Raw genomic sequence first — 17,803 nt, forward strand, 5'->3', positions numbered from 1 at the left:
GCTAGCAGGCTACTTGTGTGTGATAGGTTTATAGTGTGCCATGAAACATATCACAGACATTAATCTATCTGAACTCACCTGGTTCTAAGGATTGTGGGTAATCCTGAGGCGGCTGCCCCTCTCCTCTTTCTCCTCTTTCTGCTCCTTTGGAGAGGTGTGAGGGGGCGGGGCTTAGAGCTGGGGATCTCGGGGCTGCTGCAGCAGGGCTGGGAGCGGGGTTTAATGGCTGTTGGGGGTGTGGTCTCCTGGAAGGGGAGTGGCAGCAGGGTGATTGGCGGCTGCTAGGACACACCCCTTGCAAGGGAGGTGTGTTCTTTGAGGGAGGGGTGTGGGAGAAGGGCTTGGCAGCACGGGAGGTTCTCGAGGTCTCATGGAGTGGAGGGTCGTCAATGGTGATAGTGGTGTCGTCTGCCTTTCTCTGTAGGGTGGAGTTGGAGGGGTGCGAGGGGGAGTAAAAGAAATAGAGGGTGGAAGAAAGGATATATGGTAGAGAGACAAAGGGGAACAGAGTTAAATGTATTTCAATACCACAAGTGAGAATAAAACAACAGTCTTTAAAAAATCCTCACCATTATATAAGGAACACAATGGCAATTACTGGGCCAAAGCCACAAGCTAGTAGAGACCTTTACAGCAGCCAAAGGTCACTGGCAGTCTGCTAGGGTCCTTTGTCTCTTGACAAACACTTTTCATTTGAAAACAAAAGCCTGGTTTTCCCCTCTCTCTGTGTTGAAACCTATCTGATTCTTGTGGTTGAGAATCAACAATATTTTAAAGAAGACTGAAGATGGTGAAAGCATGAACCCTGGGTTTGTTTCAGAATGTGATTTCCTAACTTCCTGATCCACATGTGCAGACGGTTTCACAACATCATGAATGTTGGTCATGGTCAAGGAGGAAACTCGAGTGTGGAAATGTAATTTTGGCCATAATGTTAATGGGAGCAAAAGTAACTGGACTTAAGTGTCCAAAGCGTTCAGGTCACCGGCGTGTTACCTCAGCCTGGTATAGGTGTGTGCCTGTGTGTGCCTACCTGTGACAATGTGTGTTGTCGGTGCATGTGTTCCATAGCTCTGTGTTGTTGTTGCTGCTGCTGCTGATGATGCTGATGCTGCAGGGCGTACAGCTCCTGTTGCCGTAGAAACGGTGAACGGGAGTACACTGGATGATGCTGCATGTGAGGGGAGGGGCCTCGGGCACCGTAGACCGAGGGCCACAGGGCCGACTGCTCCATCACATCTGAAGACAGAAGGAGAGTGAAAGAGTTAAAATACCACCGACAGAGGTACTTTATGTCTCTACTGTTCAAATAAATTAGGTTTGATTGAGTTTGACTTGGAAGTGGACTGTGTGTGTATAAAGAGAGAGCAACAGAAAGGATGTGTGAAAATAGCCATGTTGTTGTTTGTGTTGCTGTGGCCTTGAGCTTCAGACAGCCATGAGATTCTGACCACAACACTCTTCACAGGTTCTGACCACAACAATCCTGACAGGTTCTGACCACAACACTCTTCACAGGTTCTGACCACAACACTCCTCACCGATTCTGACCACAACATTCTTCACAGGTTCTGACCACAACACTCCTTACAGGTTCTGAACACAACACTCCTTACAGGTTCTGACCACAACACTCCTTACAGGTTCTGAACACAACACTCCTTACAGGTTCTGACCACAACACTCTTCACAGGTTCTGACCACAACACTCCTTACAGGTTCTGAACACAACACTCCTTACAGGTTCTGACCACAACACTCCTCACAACCCTCGTCTTTCTCATTGGGGTGTCTTTATGTGAATGGCAAGAGAAACACTCCACAAGACATGCCATGCATTTGCCCAATTTCCACACACAGATGCGACCTGGGTTCAAACACTACTTAAAACATTTTCAACATGAGAGTGTATTTGGAATGAAACGTCTTTGCATTTAAAACTTTTGTTTTTAATAAGTATTTGAGAATAAATTAGCACATTTAGAATAGAAGCAGTTATTTCAGGCCACGTTATTTGAAAATACTCCAATGCAAAGACCATAGGTATTTAAAGAACTATAGAGTTGACACATGTATTCGCAACCCGGTCTCAGTCCCATGCACATCCTCCTCTCAGTGGTTGCCACTGCTGTTGCTGGGAACCTTTGTTCTGTGAGATTAGCCTGAGTGGGCTTATGTTTCCCTGGGGAAGGGTTCAGGAGATGCACTATCCCTCTCTGTAGGAACTCCCAAGGAGCGAGGCAAGAGAGCAGGCAGATAATTAAATTTCACAGCCTGTTCGCAAAGGAGCGGTAACACACGCACACACACACACACACAACAATCATTGGACTATACCACACCACACACACACACACCCCACCAAATTGGATCACATTAGAACAAACACAAAAACTCATCCCACATATCTTTCTCTGTGGCTGAACCAGGAGAAGAGGTGCCATCTCTCTGGCTGAGTTTTAGTATCATTAGCTAATCATAGTAAAATGGTTGGCTAAGTCCCTCTGTCAGTGGTTCTGTGTTTTATGGCTTTGTTAATGGCAGCAGATATTCCAGTGGCTCCTCTTTGACTTCACAGCATTATGTAAACCATTCTAATTGAGGTTCATCTCATCTGTTGGCTCACTGACCGTGTGTGTGTCTGTGCCTGTGTCTGTGCGTGTGTCTGTGCCTGTGTCTATGATTCTGTCTGCGCCTGCGCCTGTGCCTGTGATTCTGTCTGTGATTCTGTCTGTGTCTGCGCCTGTGTCTGTGATTCTGTCTGTGCCTGTGTCTGCGCCTGTGTCTGTGATTCTGCCTGTGCCTGTGTCTGTGACTGTGTCTGTGTTTGTGTCTATGTTTGTGTGTATGCAACTGGGATAAACATGTTCCCAAACTGGTTAAATCAGAAAAAAATGACTAATTCCTGTCTCAAGTTAAAAAGAAAATGTAGATTGTGTTTGGTTTAGGACAAATGTTACAATTGGTTACAACGTTTAATCATAAATGTAGGGTTATTGATGTTAAGGTTAAGGTTAGGGTAATGTTTAAGGTTAGGATTAGTAAAAGTAAGATTTTTAAGGGCCAATCAACTTTGTTGTGTGTGTGTGTGTGTGTGTTTGTGTGTGTGTGTGTGTGTGTGTGTGTATGTATATGTGTGCGTGGATTGCATGTGTGTTTGTGTATCTTACCAAGGTGGTGGTGTGCTCCAGGTTCGGAAGGCAGAACCACCAGGGAGCCAGAGGCATCCTGGGATAAAGGCAGGACAGGCTGTAGGGGGCTGGGCAGGCCGGGGCCAAACCCTGGGCCCATACTCTGGTGCAGCGCTGCGTGGCTTAGAGCTGAGACAGAGAAAACAAAGAGGATTAAGACATGATCTTTGGTCTTGTTTCCACACTTCCTGAGCCACGTGTAAGGACAGTTTCACAACACAACAAGCGTTTGTCATGGTCAGCGGGACGCTGTACTGAAAAACAGCTAACCATATGAATGACCCATCCAGAGAGAGGGACTTCCCGTCCGTTGCATCCAATGGTGGTGGGCATGGGCAGAAGGGTCTCCACCTAATTGGCTGGCCCCACCTGGCACCAGAAGGTGAGAAGTCAGGTCCCTATGGCAACTACTGGATGGGTGGATCCGGGCAAACTCTACTCTCTCCTTGCTTTCCCTGATTAGGAGTTCTCTGTCTCTGTCGAGGTGATGAAGGCTTAGTTGCTCCTCAGTCATCCTCTTCCTCTCTTCAGCCTCCCGGCCCAGCGGGTACACTGAGCGTGACAGACCTGGTAATACACACCACAGGAAATAGGAGGTTAGGAAAGCAATCTGGCAACCCGGAAAACAAAGCTAGCCTAGCAATGCCCTAATTCGTCCTGCCAGATTTCTAACACAATGCAGCTGTTGAAAGGAGTTGGGAAACAATTGAGACTCATTGAAAACATTCCAATACTCAAACTAACTTCCATAACTTACAAATACATACAGATAAACAGAGCCACCCCTCACCTTTGACACTGGGCAGCACCCTGCCCTGTCGACTGTGTCCTGGGGGGGTATCAGACGGGCGTTGCGGGGGCTCTCTCTGCCGGGCAACGGCCACAGCTATACCCACGGGGGGCTGTCGCACTTCCCCTTCCCCTTGTGTCTCCCCTGCCTCCCTCCCCGTCCTCCCCCCTCCATCTGTCCTCTCTGCCTCACTGGTGGATCCTCTCCTGGGGGGTAGGGGCGGTTTGGGGGAGTCCTGAGCGGCGTTTGATTTACCTCCCTTCTCTCCCCTCTCGTACCCCTGTTTCAGGCAGCCAAGGCCCCCAAAGGGACTCCTCTGTGAGAGCAGCAAAGGCTGCTGGGAACTGTAATTCATCAGGTTTTTCATAGCGCTGCTCTCCTCCTCGGGGTGCGGTGAAGTGCGGGACGAGGGGTGAGTGTGAGGGTGAGATGGGTGAGGCGCTGTCATAGACTGCTGTTGATCATGATGCTTTGGAGTCCTGTTGTCGGGGCAGGACTCTGTGTGAGGTGACGTCCTCCTCTGGTCTTCTTGGGGACCCCTAGGTACACCCCAGGGGTTCAGGGCAGGGGGCGTTTGACCCCTGAACCCCATTATGCCACCACTCTCACCATTCTGACTGTGACTCTGCCTCCTTCCCTCTGCCCCCCTCTCAGGCCCTGATCCGTCAGAACCTGACCCGCTTCCATTACTACTGTGCTGCTGGTGCCGTATTCTAGCAACTTTCTGTCCCTCTCTTTGGGCACCTCCACTCCCCCCCGATCCCCCCTTTCCCTCGGAGGGACCCGAGTGGGAACAGTTCCGGAAAGGCGGGGTACTGGCATAGGGCCCGGTCTTGGTGGCGTGGGTGCCAGCACTGGGGTGAGCGCTCTGGGCTTCCAGAGGCAGAGAGGGCCGGTATACCTCCAGGACCTCCAGGTCTCCACTGGAGGAAGAGGCCTCCACGCTGCAGGAGAGAGGCCCGGACATGGGGTTAGGATGGTGGGGCTGTGGGTCAGGGTTGGCCTGGTTCTTCTGGCTCTGTTGGTGTTGGCTATAGCTGTGGTTCTGGTTCCAGTCCGGGGGCTTGTCTGCCTTGCCGTAGCCCAGCTGCTGCTGATGCGGCTGGGGCTGCTGTGTCTGAAATGACACCTTCCTCTGGCAGCTACTAGAATGAGGAGGGTGATGGTGGTGATGAGGATGAAGAGGAGGAGGAAGACTTTCATTAGACCCCCCTCCTCTCCCTCCGTTCTTCTCTGGCCCTTTTCCACCTCCTCCTCCTCCAGCCCCACGGCAGTCAGAGGCCCCCAAGTCCACCAAAGGCCCGACCGAGGGGACGTACGTTGGGCCAGACAGTTTGGCCTGCCTCCCCGACACTCCTTCTTTAGGGGGGGCGGCGGGAGGAGGGCAGTAGAACTCAGGCTGGGCGTGGTGGGGGTGGTGCAGCCAGCCCCCACCCACAGAAGGGCCCATGTGTAGGGTTGGAGGAGGGGGGGGTGGGGGCATGGAGTAGGAAGGCATGGTGTGGGGGCCCATCATGGCTGCTCGGCGCAGACAGTCCGACGAGGAGGGGGGGAGGTTTTCGCTTATCCTCATCTCCCCGCTGACACCCCCCTCCTTGGAGCACCGCCTCACCCCCCCAGTGCCACCCCCTTGGGGTCTGCTGGCCCCTCCACAGCTGTTCAGGGACCCGCCCTTGGACGAGGACCCAGAGTCCCCGTTAGATAGTTTACTAAGTAGAGCACAGTTAGTCATATGTTTTGAGCCCTGGTTTACGGAGTCATTGCCATGGTTTACGGGGTCATTGCCATGGCTTACGGGGTCGTCCCTGTATTCTGTTGGCAGGTTGGGGGTTTTGTGTCTGTGGTCTTCCTCCCCGATGTGAGTGGGGAGGGAGTGTGGGTGAGACAGCGCATTAGGCTGCTGCTGGTTGTGGTGGTGATGTCTCTCTTTGCTGCTAGATCTTTCTTTCTCTTTCGACACACTCTTTTCCACCATTCCTAGTTCCTTAGAGCTCTTTTGGGGTCCTCCTCCCCCAGAGTCTGTTTCTCTGCTACAGGACCCCAGAGGATGTCCAGGAGCCGTCCTGGACAGTGGCGGAAGGCTGTGATTGGTTGAGAGAAGAGGGGGCTGGGATGGCAGACTTCGCAAGTAGAAATGATCTAAAAAAAGACAGTGAAATAATTTTTTAAGAGCTTTAAATGTTAGGTGTAAGCTTTGCAATATCAACAAACAAAAAATAAATGTAATAATGTTTATAAAACAATTGGCTAATTCCTTTTTCACTAATAAAAAAATACCAAGTTCAGATCCAGATAAGAGTTCTCTCACCTTTTTGAGTGTCGTAGAAGCGGTGCTGTCCATAGAGAACGCTGCTGTTGCTATGGTGATCCAAAGGGCTCATGGGAAGAAAGGGAGAGGTCAGACCTCCTGAATACCGGGGGAACCCTGACAGACAGAGAGAAAAGAGGGGGAAAAGAGAGAGCGAGAGAATGGAAAATAGGAGAGAACCATAGAGTGACCCAGAGAAAGAGGGAGAGAGAGATCAAGAAAACGAAAGAAAACAAGAGAGAGAAGTACAATGAAATTCAAGGTCATTTTAAACAACTGGGCTGTTAAATGCAGCCAACATGATTATCCCAGTCACAGGACACAGCGGTGACATCAACCATGCCAGAGTATTACTGCCAAGGGCTGAGTATTTTACAGGATGGACTTTGCTTATACAAAACAAGTCTGTGTTTTTCTCTTCAGGACGCTCATCCAAGACAAATAGAGCTGCCCATAACCCATTCCAACCCGCCTTTTCATACGCACACACACTCACACAGACAAACACACATTCACACACACACACACAACCACACTTCTTCCCAGGAGGTCAGCGGGAGGTAAATGGCTGTTCCGTTCAACTCCTCTGCCTCCAAGGCCGTTGAACTGCATCCTGGTATAGTGGAGGTCTCAGCAGGGGTTTAGGGGATATTTATGTGAAAACTAAACATTTCTGTCACAGTGCAGCAGACAGACACACACAAACCAGATACACACACACATGTGCATCGAATGCATGCAAACATGTACATTCACATCGTAAAAAGGGACTACAGCTACAGAAAGTGACCAAAAGGTTTGGTGTGTGTGTGTCTTTGTGTGTGTGTGTGTGTGTGTGTGTGCGTGTGTGGGTGTGTGTGCGTGTGTGTGTGTGCCCTTTCCCAGCTGGTTTCAAGCCCCACAGTGTCCTTGCCGGGCCGGTTAATTGGCAGCAGTTAAAAGTTTAACGGTGGTGGCCAAAGTAAACAGCTCTCCATAAAACTCATCCTCCACATTCCTCAGACGCACAAAACCACCAACACCCCCGACATGCTGCTCCATCAGTGTGTGTGTGTGTGTGTGTGTTTTTAACAACCACTGAATCTAAATGGCAACAATTAACCAAAAGGCTTCACCGGCCATCCAGAGGCAATCACAAACTAATGGGGAGGGATAAACCCTGGGGAGGGAGGGGCTCGAGGTTAGAAAAGACAGATGGAGGAGTAGGAAAGACAGACGGAGATTGAGGTGGTAGAGCGGTAGGAAAAGGAGTGGTAGGACAGACAGATGAGGAGGTGATGGAGGAGTAAAGAAAGGAGTAGCAGGAAAGACAGATGATTGAGGAGTAGGCAATGGAGGAGTCAGTGATGCACGAATCAGAAAGAGCTGGAGGAGGAAGTGATGGAGTAGTCAGCAATGGAGGAGTAGGAAAGACTATCTGAGGAGGAGTTGAGGGAGGGCAGAAAGAGGAGGTGGTGAAGGAGTAAATCCGAGAGATACCAGATCACAGGAGTTTGGGGAGACAGGAAGAATGTGCTCATAACACCCTCAAGAAGAACCATAATCTGTGGGAAGTAAGCAATATTTATTTACCTGTTGAGTTGACTGAGAACACATTGTGCTTTACATTAACAACCTGGGGAAGACGTGCAGGCAGAGGAGGGGGGGTGGAAGAGCCAATGGGAAGTTGGGCATGATTAGGTGAACATGTGGGTATATCGGCTAGATTGGACCTTTAGCCAGTAGTAGACAGTATGGAGAAGGGAAATAAAGGGGTAGAGGATGGACGATGAAGAACAAGGGGTGGAGAGCTTTTAGATAAGAGAAAAATAAAGAAAATAAAAGCACATGGGAAAGAGGGAAGACGAGGACAGGTGTTTGACTGTGTGTATAAGAGGCCAGGCCCACCTCTCGGTGCTGGCTGGGCTCCACTCTCGGGAATGAGGCCAACTGGCAGGCTGCCTACTGGAGCTCCCTGGCTAGGATTCTTCAAAACAATAACTTGTGCGTATGTGTATGTGTGTGTGCAAAAACACACACACACACTTGAAACCTGATCTCACAGACTCACACGTTATTTAACGTTTGTCCTGTGGAGGTCCATGAGTGAAGTGAAAGCAAACATCTACAGATTGGGATCTGCAAGGCTGGTGCTAAGGTTAGGGTTGGGATTATGCATTATTGTAAAGGTAAGATGTTATGGTTAAGGTAAGATGTTGTGGTTACAGTTTAGGGTTAGGGTTTGGTATTATGGTTAAGGTTTAAGGTTAGAGTTAGGTATTAAGATAAGGGATTCATTTCGAATGGTTCATAGTAAAGGTTTCAGAAAATATCCAGTTCAGCAGCAGCTTAACTACAGATCCTCCGCCACTAACTAACAAAACCCTAGCGAACCAGCAGTCTCTTTAAATTGATTTGACTGCCCCTAGTGGCTGGTATTCATGTCATTTACAGACTTTTCCTTACTTGGACGAACGTCTAATAGACAATTCTGGTGCGATGCTCCACACACATAAATACGTTCACAAAGACAAACACACACACGAAAACACACACTTAACCGAGACATCAAAGGTGAGCCACACAGGCATCTGTCTGATACCCACACACAATTTCAACCCTGTCTGGCACTAACACTTAAACCCGTTCCCTCAACCCTGTCTGGCACTAACACTTAAACCCGTTCCCTCAACCCTGTCTGGCACTAACACTTAAACCCGTCCCCTCAACCCTGTCTAGCACTAACACTTAAACCCGTCCTCTCAACCCTGTTCAGCACCAATACTTAAACCCGTCCCCTCAACCCTGTCTGGCACTAACACTTAAACCCGTCCCCTCAACCCTGTCTAGCACTAACACTTAAACCCGTCCCCTCAACCCTGTCTGGCACTAACACTTAAACCCGTTCCCTCAACCCTGTCTGGCACTAACACTTAAAGCCGTCCTCCCTCCCTGTCTGGCACTAACACTTAAACCCGTCCCCTCAACCCTGTCTGGCACTAACACTTAAACCCGTTCCCTCAACCCTGTCTGGCACTAACACTTAAACCCGTCCCCTCAACCCTGTCTAGCACTAACACTTAAACCCGTCCCCTCAACCCTGTTCAGCACCAATACTTAAACCCGTCCCCTCAACCCTGTCTGGCACTAACACTTAAACCCGTCCCCTCAACCCTGTCTAGCACTAACACTTAAACCCGTTCCCTCAACCCTGTCTGGCACTAACACTTAAACCTGTTCCCTCAACCCTGTCTGGCACTAACACTTAAACCCGTTCCCTCAACCCTGTCTGGCACTAACACTTAAACCCGTTCCCTCATCCCTGTCTGCCACTAACACTTAAACCCGTCCTCTCTCTCTCTGACTCTTTCTATGAATTCAATTAAAACCAAATTTGCTTCAGGCAGTTTTAGATTAACAACAAGAAAACAGCAAACGTTAGTACTCTCCCTTTCTCTGTCTGACTATCATGCTGCTTTTACTAGTGTAGTGTACAGAATTTTTTATATACGGGGGAGATAATAAGTATTCCCCTCCCTTGTGGATTCATATAGGGAATGGGATTGTCAATGTTCGTAACAAAATGTTCTTCACTGTGTAACATATTTTTTTTAAATGTTAATTGAAGAAAGAAAGGAATATACATTGAACAGATAAGTTATAGATAAGAGGCAATACATGTTAGAAACAGCTTTCGCCACAATTCAAGTGGGCTTCTTTGGTCTTTGCAGGTCTGCATTGTGCAATATTTATTTGAGAATATTTTATTTGAGATTGCTACTATTTCTCTAAGTCTTACAATAGATTTCAGCAGATTTATGTCAAAACAGTGACAGTAACAGACTTCACGGTCTTCTTCGTAAACAACGCCAGCATAGATTTGGTGTTGATGTTATTGTCCACTTGCAGGGTTTCCTCTAGAAATTATTCTGTGCTTAACTCCATCCCAGTCCTTTTCATACTGAAAATCTCTCTAGTCTTTGTGAAACATTCCCATTCCATGACTCAGCCAACACCATGCTTAGAAAAAGGAGAGTTACCTAGTGATGTGTTGGATTAATCCCAAACATAACCCACGGAGCAAAACAATCTGAATGATGTCTTTTCAAAGTCCTCCCCTCAGTAGGAATGCTTTTCATTTTCTGTGGTATTACTTCAGTGCCTTGTTGAAGACAGCACACACGTTTCGTAACATGTGTATTCTGCATTGTATTCTGCATACGGATGCTTCTTTTCACTCCATCATTTAGGCCATTATTGTGGAGTGACTACTGTGTTATTGATCCATCCTCAGGTTTCTCCAATCACAACAATTCATCTATGTTGCAATTTTAAAAATCCCCACTGGCCTCATTGTAACACACGAATGCAGTTCTTCCAGTTCTGCAGCTTAGATCGTAAGCATAACTGTGTCTTTGATGTGTCTGAGTTATTTAATACATCATTCAGAGCATAATTATTAACTTGAGCACGCTTAAAGAGATATCCAATGTCGGATTTGATGTCTGTTACCAATCTGCTAAGTCTCATTTTACCAGACTATGAAGATCCCCGCCCACTCTGGAGTAGAGTCAGCTATTCTCAGACGAGAAGCTCTGAGGCCGAAAGCGACGAGCAGCAACAAGCCTTCACCTACTGCCTCAGAGTCGTACGGCCCACGCTTGTGGCCACGGATACGCCTTCCACGGAAATGGAGCTTTCTCTCAGTGACGGAGGAGACGGTCAGTGTTTCTGAAGGAAGAGGTCATTCTGTCCACGCACACACGAGACAGAGCGAGGCAACAGACCGGCACAATTGCCACTGGAGGACATAGCTTTCTTTGGCACATTAGAAACATTTGTCTGTGGCGACGGCGCGACGGCATCTCCTAATACACACATTATTTTGTGATTCGTTAAAGACAATTTTTACTCCTGAACTAATTGATACTGTAGTTACCTAAACAAGCAGAGTAAATACTCCCCAACAACTATATTCTATTGATAAATATATAAATAAACAACTTAACATTTTCACTTTCGCATTGTGGATTATTTTGTGTGGATTAATCACACAAAATAAACACTGTAAAGCAAGAAAATCTGAAAAAGATCCAAGAGGGACCAAAACTTCCCATCATCCCCTGTACACCCATACCTTCACTACGCATAAACAAATGAACAAACACAGACTTACATGCACGCATTCACTGAGTATTCCAAACTGCCATCGGTTAGCTGAGAAAACACTGAAAGCAACCTTCTGTTTAGTGTTATCTGTTTTAGGTCATCTCCTCTTTCAAACTACAAACACAAATACACACATATACACACACACACACACACACACACACCTGACTGGGGTAGATAACTGGGACAATCTCTCTTCCTGACCGCAAACGGTTAACAGCCAAAAGAAGACTCGGCGCACCCTTCCAAAAGATACAGAACACATGCGTATTTCAAGTGTGTGTGTGTGTGTGTGTGTGAGTGCGTGAGTGTGTGCGTGTAACAGGAAGGGGGCCGTTGGAGGTCGGTTAGCCCAGAGGGGCCCTGAGGGTGGGGCTGCGGTCTGAGTGGGGGGGGGGGGGGGGCGGGGTACAGGGGCTCCCGTAACCTGAAGCTACACTCATGATAGCCTCAGTGAGGGTGGTTAGTGAGGAGAGAGGGGGTTGAGAGAAGAGAAGCAGGCTGAGGAGAGCAGAGGGGAGAGACGATGACAGAGGGGCTACAGAGAGAGTGAGCAGCACACACACACTCTCTCAATCCCCGTTCCCCGACTGTGTAATCCCAGGTCGGATTTGGGATTAGATAGAGACAGAGTCATTAAGTGACTTAACAAGCCTCAAAGTCAAACAGGGACCGGCATAATTTCTGTTTACACAGCAACACTCCAAGGATTACACAGCTCGGTGTGTGTGTGTGTGTGTGTGTGTGTGTGTGTCTGTGTGTGAGCGAGTCTTACCTTCATGTGAGTGTGGGAACCAGATGGGAGAGGCACTGGAGTGAGGTCCTCCCCTATAAGAGGGGGATGAAGGGGAGGCAGGTGGGCCGGACGGGTGAGGGGGGTGAGATGGGGGAGAGCCCAAACTGCTGGCCAGGAACGAACCCATGAACGATGCACCTGAGGGAGGAAGAGAGTAATGTGAGTTGTTGTTGTGTTGAGATAGAGACATTTAACCTTGTTAAAAACCTCTGACAGACACAATAATCACATTCACGGCAGCCTGTTACACATAACGCCTGCAAACACACACAAACACACACGTGCACACAAACACACACTTGTCCTTGACAGTCAGACCACTACAAAACACCCAAGCAACCACAACCACAAGAACCTTCAACTGCCTCACATTTAAGATGTTGTTTTCCATCTACACCAACCCACTTTCACACACACAGGGCTATGCTACAACATAATCAGCTATGTGACCCAGAGTTTCATTTTGGAGGCACCTTAATAAATTCAAGGATCAATCCTTTCGAATTTCCCAATCATTTCTCCCCTGACCCCAACACCAACCAGGGACAATTACTAGCCCCGATCTGATAGGCCCACAAGGAAACTATATGTTTTCAAATTCTGAAGCAAAGCAACCATGACCGTCTGTCCTGCTGGTTCCATTGGGCATGAACTGAGCAAATCACAGGCTCAACGGATTTGTCCCCCAAAAATCTTTTTGATGTGTTCCCGCAATGTTGGTAATTTTATTTATGCATGCTACTACTTTCCTCACTTTTATATACACATACCTCTCCTCAACTGTTTCCTAAGAAATAGAAATGCACAGTGTTTTAAAAGAAAGTTTACTAGATTTATGTTGGAAAATAACTGTAGGAAGGTGAGGGGGTAGAGTTTCTCTCAACTTCTGTTATATATTTTCCCAAATACATTTGAAAGTAAAAAAACTAAAAACTATAACTATTCATAGAGAAAAAAAACTAAATTCAGGGTCAATTTTAATGATTAAGTTAAGTCAGAAGACCATTATTTTAGTTCTTGGAGAACTAAATAATATTATGATTATTCTTTTAATTCCCCTTTAATTTCCCATCTGGCCCTTTAATTGCACATCTGGCTACACATGGAGTGATAGACATGCTCTCACTACAGATACACAGGTGTAATATTACAGCAAATGAATTGCCAGATAGTCTGTTTCGGCCAACAATTGCCAAACAGAGTAGGACAATGTCAATATTGCATTGATCAGATAGGAGCTGGAGGCTTGTAGTGTGTGATAGTTGTGAGATCGGTTTATGACAGTTTCCTGAGAAACACATGAAGATTGCATGTCATTTCAGTTTGTTTGGCAAGCTATTAACATGTGGGCTGCAAGCTATAGGTGTCTATATATGAATCAACTCGTAAGAGAGTGCTGGTCTAAAGAAGCTGAAGGAAGTGGCTGAGAATGATCAGCAGGATGTATGCACAAAGGAATAGGCTAATTTGACCAATTTGGTTCCTTCCTTGTCATATTTCCTTTACTTTTATACTAACTAACTTTCACCCAAGAGTTTCTATGTAGGTACTGAATATCAAGTTTAAGTCAAATACCATGAATAATTGATGGAAAAAAAGTTACAGGTTTTGCTGCTATTGTGCTGCCCTAGTAACGACCTTTACCAGTATTACCGCTAAGTCACTATACCAGTATTACCAATAAGTCACTATACCAATATTACTGCTAAGTCACTATACCAGTATACCAGTATTACCGCTAAGTCACTAAACCAGTATTACTGCTAAGTCATTTCACCAGTAGTACCACTATGTCACTATACTAGTATTACCATTAAGTCAAAAGTCATGTTTCCAGTATTACCACTAAGTCACTATACCAGTATTAATGCTAATTCACTATACCAGTATTACCACTAAGTCACTTTACCAGTATTAAGCCTACATGTTGTAGCACCAACAGAAAATATATAAGTATTCAGAATATTCTGGATCTCAGTCTGGTAGAACTTCTCTGTTTCTGGTGATCTTACATTTTATGGGGTGCTCCAAACTTTTTTTCAAGACTTAAACTCTTCCAATTAGTCAATCTGAAAAGAGACAAATGGTGTGCCTTTGATGATTCATCGATGATGTAGATAAATGACTATCACTCGCAAAATACAGCTACAGTATCTAGAGTAGGGTTATGCTCACGCCTCTATCACTCAACAGTCTCCAAATATTTTGTTCTCACAGGACTACTTTTTGAATGGAACTTGTTGTCAAATACATTGTTTAATGGGTGAATTGATCAGTTAGACACCTTAAAGCTGTATCGTTTTGCGCCTTTAAATTAGGAGTAGCAGTACAAGCATTAAATTGTTTTTATTTAAAGCCCTGCACACAGTGTTGACAGTACAGGGAGAATGATGTGGTGACAGGATGGCTTGTGACTAGAGGGGCTGAAACTCTTCCAGTAGTACAGTGAATGAGACTGAAGAGGGCCATGGTCTGTGGAGCACAAGGCGGGTCATTTGGACGCTCTGTTATTACAGCTTGATCCCCAGCTTGCTCATGCACACACACACATGCACACACATATTCACACGCACGCACACACACACACACACACATACACACACGGACACACACATACACACACATGCACTAGCACGCACAACGTAAAAGTAGAAAGCATATTATTTACCATCAATATTTTCATTGAGTGCAGTCATAATAGGTTACTGGGTAAAAATGAAAGACACACAGATCTTTTCGTCCCGTTCCCGGCTGCCATCCAGACGGGTGCTAAATTCTTTCTCTCTAACCCCCTCAGCAGAGGACGGTTGTCTGTCTGACCCCAACAGTTGTACACATTTCTGTCCATCCAAGTAAACACTCCAACGCTGTCTGAGAGTCTGGGTTCTCACATAGCGTCACCAGGGTTCAGATATAGGACTGATACACACATAAACTCAGACACACATACCACATTGATGTTCAGGAAACCAGCCTTTAAACAAAACAGTGCCAATTCATTCCAGACTGCGTCTTGATTCTCTCTCTCCCTTTTTCAACCCACCCAACATCTCTCTTCATCTCCTCCTCTCATTCTGCTTTGTTTCCCGTCTGTGTGTTGAGGAAAAATCCTATTTGTTCTCCCTCTGGACAGCTGTTCTGGAACATCATCTCAGAGAACAGCAGGTGCCAATTCTCTCCTCCACCCCTCATAAATATCCATATTTTATTCTCTCTATCCTCTTCTCTCTCTGTTATTCCTGTTCCTTATCTCCATGGTATTCCTGTTCTTTCTCTCTCAAGTATTCCTGTTTCTTAACTATCTCAAGTATTCCTGTGTTTTTGCGCTCTGGTTTTTCTGTTCTTCACTCTCAGGTACAGTGGGGAGAACAAGTATTTGATACATTGCCGATATTGCAGGTTATCCCACTTAATAATTAATTAGCATTTTATTGCATGAAATAAGTATCGGATACATCAGAAAAGCAGAACTTAATATTTGGTACAGAAACCTTTTTTTGCAATTACAGAGATCATACGTTTCCTGTAGTTCTTGACCAGGTTTACACACACTGCAGCAGGGATTTTGGCCCACTCCTCCATACAGACCTTCTCCAGATCCTTCAGGTTTCGGGGCTGTCACTGGGCAATACAGACTTTCAGCTCCCTCCAAAGATTTTCTATTGGCTTCAGGTCTGGAGACTGGCTAGGCCACTCCAGGACCTTGAGATGGTTCTTACGGAGCCACTCCTTAGTTGCCCTGGCTGTGTGTTTCGGGTCGTTGTCATGCTGGAAGACCCAGCCACGACCCATCTTCAATGCTCTTACTGAGGGAAGGAGGTTGTTGGCCAAGATCTCATGATACATGGCCCCATCCATCCTCCCCTCAATACGGTGCAGTCGTCCTGTCCCCTTTGCAGAAAAGCATCCCCAAATAATGTTGTTTACACCTCCATGCTTCACGGTTGGGATGGTGTTCTTGGGGTTGTATTCATCCTTCTTCTTCCTCCAAACATGGCGAGTGGAGTTTAGACCAAAAAGCTCTATTTCTGTCTCATCAGACCACATGACCTTCTCCCATTCCACCTCTGGATCATCCAGATGGTCATTGGCAAACTTCAGATGGGCCTGGACATGCGCTGGCTTGAGCAGGGGGACCTTGCGTGCGCTGCAGGATTTTAATCCATGATGGCGTAGTGTGTTACTAATGGTTTTCATTGAGACTGTGGTCCCAGCTCTCTTCAGGTTATTGACCAGGTCCTGCCGTGTAGTTCTGGGCTGATCCCTCACCTTCCTCATGATCATTGATGCCCCACGAGGTGAGATCTTGCATGGAGCCCCAGACTGAGGGAGATTGACCGTCATCTTGAACTTCCATTTTCTAATAACAGTTGTTGCCTTCTCACCAAGCTGCTTGCCTATTCTCCTGTAGCCCATCCCAGCCTTGTGCAGGTCTACAATTTTATCCCTGATGTCCTTACACAGCTCTCTGGTCTTGGCCATTGTGGAGAGGTTGGAGTCTGTTTGATTGAGTGTGTAGACATGTGTCTTTTATACAGGTAACGAGTTCAAACAAGTGCAGTTAATACAGGTAATGAGTGGAGAACAGGAGGGCTTCTTAAAGAAAAACGAACAGGTCTGTGAGAGACGGAATTCTTACTGGTGATCAAAAACTCATGTCATGCAATAAAATGCAAATTAATTATTTAAAAATCATACAATGTGATTTTCTGGATTTTTAGATTCCGTCTCTCACAGTTGAAGTGTACCTATGATAAAAATGACAGACCTCTACATGATTTGTAAGTAGGAAAACCTGCAAAATCAACAGTGTTTCAAATACTTGTTCTCCCCACTGTATTTATGTTTCTTCTCTCTGTTGTATTCCTGTTCCCTCTGTCATTGGTATTCCTGTTCCTTCTCTGTAAGGTATTCCTGTTCCTTCTCTCTCTGGTATTCCTGTTCCTTCTCTGTAAGGTATTCCTGTTCCTTCTCTCTCTGGGATTCCTGTTCCTTCTCTCCATTGTATTCCTGTCCCCTCTCTCTCAGGTATTCCTGTTTCTTCTCTCTGTTGTATTCATGTTCCCTCTGTCTCTAGTATTAGTGTTCCTTCTCTGTAAGGTATTCCTTGTCCTTCTCTCTCATGGATTCCTGTTTCTTCTCTCTCAATGTTTTTCAAATCTTGTAAAAGCACACAGCTGGATCCCACAACCCAGATGTGGTGTACAATACTGTGCAAAAATCGTATGCACCTGAAAGTCGAACAATTTTTTTCAGTGCTCCGAAAGTAGACAGTGATTGGATAAATGCTGCGATTATGTCCTGCCCACGGGATGCTCAGCGTCTCTGGGGGTGAATGAGGAGTGGGCTGGCCCGGACTCCGGGCTTCCGCGTGATGATTGGAGGATCTGACAATCTGTCAAACTGCATCTCCTTTTGACTGACAGCGGTCTGTACTATAAGAAGTCACTGAAGCTATTTCGCGCTCAGTCCCATCGCGGATTTCTTAAGTGTATTCGAAAGACAAACTGCTGCAATATTTCTTGATATTTGTTTGGCGAAATTGCTAGCCGATTTGCATCATACATTTC

At 46.4% G+C, this 17,803-nt stretch overlaps 1 protein-coding gene across 5 annotated transcripts in view; it reads right to left on the minus strand.

The window, feature by feature from the left end:
- The window catches only part of bahcc1b (BAH domain and coiled-coil containing 1b), a 66,718-nt gene that overhangs the window by 22,445 nt on the left and 26,470 nt on the right, over window positions 1-17,803 (minus strand). For 4 of the 5 annotated variants that reach the window (XM_010906056.4, XM_010906064.3, XM_010906081.3 and 1 more), the window contains exons 3-9: window positions 12,213-12,371; window positions 6,290-6,406; window positions 3,982-6,120; window positions 3,462-3,758; window positions 3,171-3,320; window positions 1,034-1,239; window positions 79-418 (exon numbers count right to left, since the gene is read on the minus strand). In XM_010906056.4, coding sequence (XP_010904358.2) covers window positions 79-418; window positions 1,034-1,239; window positions 3,171-3,320; window positions 3,462-3,758; window positions 3,982-6,120; window positions 6,290-6,406; window positions 12,213-12,371 — 3,408 coding nt within the window. Of the gene's footprint in view, window positions 1-78; window positions 419-1,033; window positions 1,240-3,170; window positions 3,321-3,461; window positions 3,759-3,981; window positions 6,121-6,289; window positions 6,407-11,444; window positions 11,544-12,212; window positions 12,372-17,803 lie in introns of those variants that run through there. The other variant, XM_010906089.3, reaches the window with a different exon arrangement.

Source organism: Esox lucius, chromosome 5, assembly GCF_011004845.1.
Source record: "Esox lucius isolate fEsoLuc1 chromosome 5, fEsoLuc1.pri, whole genome shotgun sequence".
Lineage (NCBI taxonomy): Eukaryota > Metazoa > Chordata > Actinopteri > Esociformes > Esocidae > Esox > Esox lucius.